General features: G+C 31.4%; 2 protein-coding genes across 2 annotated transcripts in view; one reads left to right on the top strand and one right to left on the bottom strand.

Moving 5' to 3' along the window:
• LOC117122679 (organic cation transporter protein-like) overlaps positions 1-3,485 on the top strand; it is a 16,686-nt gene extending 13,201 nt beyond the window's left edge. Inside the window, exons 8-10 of the mRNA XM_033268400.1 lie at positions 478-592; positions 1,121-1,330; positions 1,744-3,485. Coding sequence (XP_033124291.1) covers positions 478-592; positions 1,121-1,330; positions 1,744-1,810 — 392 coding nt within the window. The 3' untranslated portion in view covers positions 1,811-3,485. The remainder of the gene's footprint in view (positions 1-477; positions 593-1,120; positions 1,331-1,743) is intronic.
• Positions 3,486-3,629: 144 nt separating this feature from the next.
• Positions 3,630-6,977, bottom strand: LOC117122756. The gene is made up of 2 exons (XM_033268515.1): positions 6,496-6,977; positions 3,630-5,497 (listed from the first exon to the last, which is right to left on the bottom strand). The coding sequence occupies exons 1-2, from the start codon at positions 6,958-6,960 to the stop codon at positions 5,291-5,293; spliced, it is 672 nt and encodes a 223-aa protein (XP_033124406.1). The 5' UTR covers positions 6,961-6,977; the 3' UTR covers positions 3,630-5,290.
• Positions 6,978-8,779: the final 1,802 nt, after the last annotated feature.

The raw sequence follows: 8,779 nt of genomic DNA on the forward strand, positions 1-8,779 counted from the left end.
ATCCTGTAATGTTTACACTGTTGGATGTGCAATAAATTTAAAAAAATAAATAAATATATTTATTTATTTACCAGATGTTTGGGAGATTATTATTGTATAGTTAGTATATTATTCATTTATCCTATTTGAGCCCTCTTATCCTTGATTATATAGGCTATGTCTATTGACAAATGTTGATAACCGAACACGTTGGCTCATTGATTTAATAAATACTTCTGGCATCATATTACATCTCCCAAGTGTTTTTTTGTAATTTACTATCTTGTTTGCCAATGCAGCCTTCCAGTTTTATATCCATTCAGTTTTTATTATATAATATGAAATCTGGAACAACACTATTTTTTCTTCAGGGGAGAAATTTTTATTAAATAGGCCTATACATAGGCCTATTATGTAGGAATGTATGTAGTATACTACGGTAATAAATATGAACCTTTATGGGGTTTTTTTTAAAATTATAATTTTATGTTTACCTAGCTACTCATATGGAGGCATTACGAACCGCCCTATCTATGGCAGGACGCTTTTTTGTGACTTCTACATTTTCATTGATATACACGTTTACTTGCGAACTTTACTCAACTGATGTCAGGTATAGGCTCTCATATTTTTTTCAATTATATTAACTATTTCTTTGCTCATCCATATTCAAGAGCATTGGTGTTGTGCTTAGCGAAAACAAAAAATCCCATTTAGTGCCTCGGCGCTTATTCGTCAGCAGCGCTTAGTGGAAAAAATAACGTTTAGTGCAAGGGCGCTTATTAGTGTAGCGAAAAGAAATAACGTTTAGTGCAAGGGCGCTTATTAGTGTAGCGAAAAGAAATCACGTTTAGTGCAACGGCTCTTAATTTTGATCTGCGCTTAGTGGAAAAAATAACGTTAAATGCAACGGCGCTTATTCGTGAGCTGCGCTTAGCGAAAAAAAAATCAACGTTTAGTTCCTCTGAGCTTATTCGTGACCTGAGCTAGCGGGAAAAAATCGTTTAGTGCAGCGGCGCGGTGCTTATTCGTGAATGGCGCTATTCAATTAAAAATAGGTCCTGTACTTATTATAACTAACGGTATTTTACTCGGAAGGTACTATTTTTGTTATTTTCATCTAATTTCAATTTGAATGCAGGAGCATTGGATTAGGAATCTGCTCGTTTATGTCACGTGTGGCGGGAGTGCTTGCTCCTCAGCTTCTGTTTCTTGAAAAGCTATGGACGCCATTACCACTGGTCACGTTTAGTGCTGCGTCAGTGTCTGCTGGAATATTGGCGATACTTTTGCCGGAAACTTTGAATTTTCCGCTGCCCCAGACGGTCGAGGAAGCGGAATTAGTGACCAGGTGAGTTGCATAACGTTATAACGTACAACAATCACAAAAACTAAATTTTTACAATTACTGAATATTTATGGTGTGATACGGTATTTAACTGTGTTATACATGCTGTTAGTGCGAATTTGGATTATGAAATATCTTATATGTATACCTATAGGCCTATATAATTGTCATAACAATAATTGTTGCTATATTATAATTAATTATACTGGTTAATTGTATGGACATTTGTAGTTAGGCCTAAATACGATTGGGTTAAAAAAAAAAAAACAGTTTTAGATAATTTGGAGCATTGCGATAATATTGAATTGCGCTATACAAGTTAATCTAATTTTCATTTTTGTATTGATTTATGTGATCGGTTGCATGCTTGTTTAATTGATTGTTTTATCTACTTTATGTATTTATGTATAAAATAGGCAAACCAACCAAAGACTTTCTGCCAAGGACTTTCATGAATTGAGTGTAAAGCCAGAACAACCATGATTATCTCACCACAAAGGCCATAACTCTCTGAAAATGTCGCTTTGGAAGGTTATCACTCAAACTTGTAGCATAAGTAGTCTCATTATTTACTGGATCAAACATTACTTGATTATTTCAAATAATGCAATTATGTTTGGTTGTTTTGTTTTATTTTGTTTTTGTTTTGTCTTTTGATTTGTTTAATTTTTTTAATGCATGATGAAAAACCGCTCTGATAATTATATTAAATATTGTTCACTGTGCACGGACATTTAACGTATATTATGCCCCTTATCCTGCTTAACTCACAGTGAGGGTTATTCGAGGAGTATAGCGATCTGACTCCAATTAAAACCCGACGCTGGCCGGGTTTGACCAGGGTCTTCAGCACAAGAAGCAGGATCATTGCCTCTCAGTCAAACACTCCGTAATGGCAATGCTGTGTAACGTAGTAAAAATTAAAAAAAAATAAAACGTAAAATAACAATGACATAGCCGAATCGTAAATTTTGAAGGCTGACTTCTTAAATACTGTACTGTTGTTTAAACTCCTGTAATGTCTGATTTAAATGATTATTTTTTTACCATTTTATATCTTTAATTTTATTGCCTGTATTATTAATAACTAAAATTCAATTTCCAAGTTTAGATTTCTCTATCTCCTTATTTGTTTATAACAAAATATCAATAAGAAGTATTTCATTATATACAATAATATACAGGGATGAGGTAATGAATCTGCCTTGTTATACTGGATATCAGCGCATGCTGTACCACATGTAATATTACAAATAGATAGTAATGTATATGGTTTCTTTGCATTTTACTCAGGATATCAGCGCATGCTGTATCACATGTCATATACAGGTTTCTTCTTAGAGTAGGAAATGAACTATAAAACAAAACAAATAAGTTTTATTAATGTTTTTGTTATTAACTAATAACTAATAATTTAATTCCTGTACCACATGTCACATACAGGGTTCTTCTTCGAGTAAGTAGCGTACTGGATATCACCGCATGCTGTACCATGTCATACAGGGTGGGTTTCTTAGATTAGGTATCATACTGGTTGTCAGCGCATGCCGTACGGTACCGCATGTAAATTACAAGGTTCTTTTCGATGTATTGCACTGCTGGTCAGCGCATGCTGTGCCACCTGTTAGATGCAATTTCCCTTCATGTGTTATACATGCTGTTAGTGCATGTTTCATTGCCTTAGGTTACTCCCTCTTTGAGTAAAGGATCAACTGCAAAACTTGCACTTAGTATGGGCTGCTGGCGTGCCTTCATTTACATGCGACCCGCCTTTGGCCTTATATTCAGAGCATCCCATTGTGATTTCTGAATTAATACCGTAACTTCTTGTTCGCTTTTAATTTTACGTCTGTTCGTTGTGCAGTTGATTTCACTTTACTCAGTAAACATTATTTATCACCAGAACATTAATTTCAGTCTCTTTGTGAATTTATTTGATGCCTTTGTAACAGTCAAAATGAAAAGATTGAGGGCTCAATCTTGTTTTGACTGACAGAGGTCAACGTCACATTCTCTCTCTTGTCATCAGGCTTCAATCCGTTCAAGTTGATTGTATTCCAAGTAAACTTCAATATTTTTCCCACCACCCATTCCCATTTGATAATGGCCTTATTCAGAGCATCCCATTGTGATTTCTGAATTAATACCGTAACTTCTTGTTCGCTTTTAATTTTACGTGCGTTCGTTGTGCAGTTGATTTCACTTTACTCAATAAACATTATTTATCACCAGAACCTTAATTTCAGTCTCTTTGTGAATTTATTTGATGCCTCTGTAACAGTCAAAATAGTTTTTCTCCAAGAATTTTGTTTTTTATAATTTTATAGGTTTTCAATATCAAATTATAATAAAAGGAAATAAGGTATTGTATAAATCGTGATCCTTTTGTTGTATAGGCCTATATATATTTTTTAATTTGCCATTGCTGTTTGGATTGTTGCAGGGAGGCCCGCTCCTCTCAGGTGACTGGTATTGGCGTCCTGCTTTTGTAACTCATGTGCTGTAACTGCCAAATAAACAAAATAATAGATAAACTGCCTTAATAAATCATTGCACTTAAAATTCCGCAGTATATAGTAAGGTGCGTTCTGTACATTAATACTCGCTGTTTATTACTGTAACTAGATAAATTTTTACTGAATATAGGCCTACAGCAATGGAGTATATCAGGGCACGGAGGTATATTATAATGAGAATTTAAATTAGTAGTAATAACCAAGTGTATTTCGTTTCGACTTGCTGTCCAGAAAGAACTTGAGAACGATTTCATCAATAAGTAAGTTTGTTCAAGTTTATATAGGCCTAGCCTGACCATGCGAGGGCTTACGTAATGCCATTATAGACCTACATATGTTTCTATAAAATATCAGGTGTATCCTGGTTACTTATATTTTTATATGATGCATAACACTGAATGATACTAATAAAAATATATAGACCTATGTTTATTAGAAATAAAAATAGAAATTCATATAGAAATTGGTGGAAAAACAATAAAACACATTATAGACATTATAGTAAGATTGTATCTATATACAAATAGAAACATAAAGGGAATAAAATATACAAATATGCCTATTGTATAAGAATTATCTAAAATCAGCAACCATAATCAGCATAATAATTAGATAGATATGTCATTTATTATTATTAATGTATTTATTTTGTTGCATTGTATTAAAAAAAAAAGTAGTTTACATTTCTTTGAATGTACCCTTGTATGATTTATTTTAAAATGAAACAATAAAAGTTGAAATAAAAAAAATCAGCAACCAAAGCAATAATACAACACAATGTACATACGAATATGGTACAGGCATGATAGCATCTTTTGTTTTAATTATGCAATAAAGTATTGATTATTTTAATATATAAACATACTATAAAATATCGTGCAATTATAATTCTAAAATATTGTAATAAAATGTAATTACAATTTACAATAATCAACTTACAAACAATTACGAATAAAACATTACAATATTATTATTTTAAAAACTCATTACAATCTAATATAAAATAATTTTAAAATGCCACAATATTATATCAACATTTAAAAAAACATTAAAAACCTTTACAATATGTAAAAATATTAAAAATTACTCAAAATTTTGTATTAGACATAGATAGCGCCTCGAGGTAATCCAGAATAATTATTAGGCCTATTATTAAAGTTGAAAAACCGTCATCATGATATTATCTCAAAGCTCATAATTGTTAAGGAAATGGGTTCAGGTACTGGCTATTGTAAAATATTGATGTTATAATATAACTTTACATAATGATAATGATAGTTACAATGATGATTTATAATGACCATGATAAAAATCAGCAAACAAATGTTTTTATCATGACAATATTAATTTGAACTCATACAAAGAAATGTTTGTCATCTGTGATTCAGTCATTTTTTAAATATATATAACAATTAATCTGCAATCATTATCGACACTATTGACGTATTTAGTCGCACGAGTACATAGATTTACATCCACCTCCTCCTACATAGATTCGTGCGATAAAAACATCGGTATAGTTATAAACCACAGCATTTGCATAACCATCCAGTTGGCTGCATCTACAATCACATCCACAAGATTCGAAGGGAAGAGGGCAGTCAACTCCTTCACATATGACGTCTTCGAATTTCTGAACTCCATCGACACCTAACTATTGAGAAAAAAAAAAGATAATAGTAAACAATGATAACAAACAGTAATTTTTTATTCAGTAATCGAAGATAGAACAATTAAAGCATAATTCGAATAGTTATTCATAGAATTAATGTAATGTTGGATTAAGATTTCAAACTATCCAACTTTAACCACGATAGGAGCAAAATGTTTTGTTTTTTGTGATAAAATCTCAAAAACTTGAATAATATGGTTTTCCATATCCAATAAAACACAGATTGAAATAATTCAGTTTCTCTGAGTTTTTTTTTTTCAAAATAATATGACGGAAGACGTGCAAGGAATATAGACTTTTTCAATTTTATAGGGATTAAGAAGTGAAAGAAAAAAGGAGCCATATTAGTTATGTGGTAAGATTTTTTTTTAAATCGGGTACCGGTGTCAACTTGTATGTGTATATACAACATTAATTAATAAGAAGAATACCTCAAACAACAAAATATATTATTAATAATTAAGAAGACCAACTATATAGGCCTATCAATCAAAGAAGAGGAATAGTTAAAGCTGGTGTTAAATAAATGTTAGTCAAACAAGGTGCACCCGATTTTTTAAAACCGTTCTTACCACGTTGTTTATCTAACATGATTCCTTTTTTGTTTTTTACACTACAACTATGAACTAATATTTAGTATACTAATATATCAATGCCTAATATTTAGGCATATTACTTGATATAATATTTCATTTTATCCTGGAATTAAAATCACAAAACATTTATTAAATACAAATAAATGCAAAACAAAAACAAAGAACAGATATACTTAATACTATATTATCTAAGCACCTTGAGACTAACACTTAAATCTTTCGCTATATGCTCATGCTAGCTTCGGGGATATTTTATATAGTTATCATCATCTATTATTTTAGCCAATTAAGGATGTTGATGTTTATTGTAATGCGTTTTGAATATTTTATTAATACAATGCTAAGGTTGTTAATCAAGATAAATAGGCTATTAAGGCTACGTACCTCTGATAGTTTTTCTAGATCCTGTGCAACACCAACAACATCTCCGTTGTCAGTCACTGCAGCATAAATCTTTCTTGGAGTGTTTGTGATGCTTGGACAAGTATCTTTGAATGTGTTAACAGAAGCGGATTTTACTATATTTGGTCTTGCAACTGGCCTGAATAAGTACCAATAGTTGACCAAAATTGCATACTTCTGTTGCTTACTAAACTCGATTATTGGCTGATCATAGCTGTAAATGTAATCTTCTTTTCGTTGCATTCTATTTACCCTACTGGAAAACGTCTGAAAAGCTTGTTGCTGAGATGCTGTTAGTCTAGGTATTGCTACACAAGGCGCCTTGTATGTTTGTCGTGGACCCCTAATTTCTTTCTGTTCCTCATACGATGCCACAGAATCGATATGCAGAGTCGTCGATGGGACCAGTATTACTAGACCTACAATAGTAAGTAGAGTAAAAAACATGTTTTATTTCTTTTCTGATTGCTTTTCCAGAATGAACTCAAGGACGATCTCACTTTGAGCCAGTTTATATAGGCCTATCCTGACCATTCGTGGAATTGCGTAATGCTTTATAAATAATATGTTTCTATAAAATATCAGCTGTATCCTGGTATTGGATTTTCTAAAGACAATGACGGCTTGTCTTGGATTTATATACTTAGTTTATGATGCATAACGCTGAATAACATTTTTTTTTAATATAGACCTGTTTACTACAAAAAAAACTAGATTTAAACTGGTAGGTAGAAAACTAAAACAATTTATGGACAATAAGATTATAGCTCTATACAATTAAAATAACATAAAGGGTATAAAATATACAAATATCGTAATTAGTAAACCTTAGTTAAGCCCAACATTGTGATTCCTGGCAACGAAACATAGAATCAGAAATACCGGGTTGGTCTCTGGCGGAAATATTTTTCAACCATAGTTTTTATTATTTATTTGTATTGTATTATATTGTATTGCATGTTTAGGTAGCGTTCTTGTATGTTGTTAAATTGTAATAAAAAAAAAAAAGGTACCGTACCATCTCGTCTGTATATGTTAACCTGGCTAAATATGTTTTAATAAAATAATATAATAAATTTAGTAATAATTATAATAATGATAACATCAACAACAATAATAGGCCTAAAAATAACACAAATTATAACATTTATCTATAGTAAAATCAGCACTACATTGAGCATACGAACACACAGACAATGGATTATTTAAAGTATATGGATTATTTTAATAATTATAAAGAAAGATTTAATATCGTGTGATGATAATGCTGAAATATTGTAAACAGCAAAGTAAACAATGAAAGGGAATAACGCAAGATAACTATTTATAAAAAGCCGAATTAGTAACAATGGAACTCTTAATGATATGATAACAGAAGAAAAAGACTAGAATTATAGAGAGACACTCAATCGTGTTTATTGAATAGTAACGCGTTTGATCTTCAGGAATATCCTTATTTAGGCATACAAAATTATTTACAGAAAATATCAAATATGTTAACGAATACTGGCCAATAGGAATAGGCTCATATATAATCAAACTCCGTACCGTAGGCCTACTTTTAGACAAAAAGGTGTTTTTTTTTCTTTTTTAGCGTTTAAATTATTTACTGAATTGTTTGACAGGTGAGTATGCTGTATGTATAAGACTTCTAACCCTGAGAGGATAATGTGGTTAAACAATAACGTACCGTTCTATCCCGTTTTCTTATAGGCTATGTTGTGCACATGATTTTTATATACGCCACTTTGGTCGTTTTTCGTGCTTGGATCTCTTGTCAAAGCAAAGACCATATTTTATTAACTATGTGGATATTAAAACATACATATTTTAAATGTAAACAGGTAATTCAATGTTTATGTTAACATAATTTCCATTTTCAAAAGCGTTTAAAACTAGCTACAGCTCAGCTAGGTTAACCGCAAAATTACATTGAAATGCATAAACAATTTTCACGAGCAAGGAATTACGCAAGGTAGATGAGGTAACTAAAAATGCACTGATCTTCGATGGCGCACTCTCCACATCACCCCGCTATATACCGTAACCATTGCAGCTGCCTTTAGTTCAGTGTCACAGACTCCAGTTTGTTTCTATGGGATTTTTTACTGTACTATTTTCTTTACGACTTTCTTTCAGGAATTTTTCACTTTATAAATTTTACTGATTTTTAAAAGTCGTATTTTTCAAATCAGTTCTAATTATAGTAATGAGTTACAATTTTTGATGTTTTATATTGCAAAGTTAGTTAGTAATTAGGAGTGTA

The sequence above is a fragment of the Anneissia japonica genome, unplaced genomic scaffold, assembly GCF_011630105.1.
Source record: "Anneissia japonica isolate Jap-2015-1 unplaced genomic scaffold, ASM1163010v1 scaffold287957_len1322810_cov207, whole genome shotgun sequence".
NCBI lineage: Eukaryota > Metazoa > Echinodermata > Crinoidea > Comatulida > Comatulidae > Anneissia > Anneissia japonica.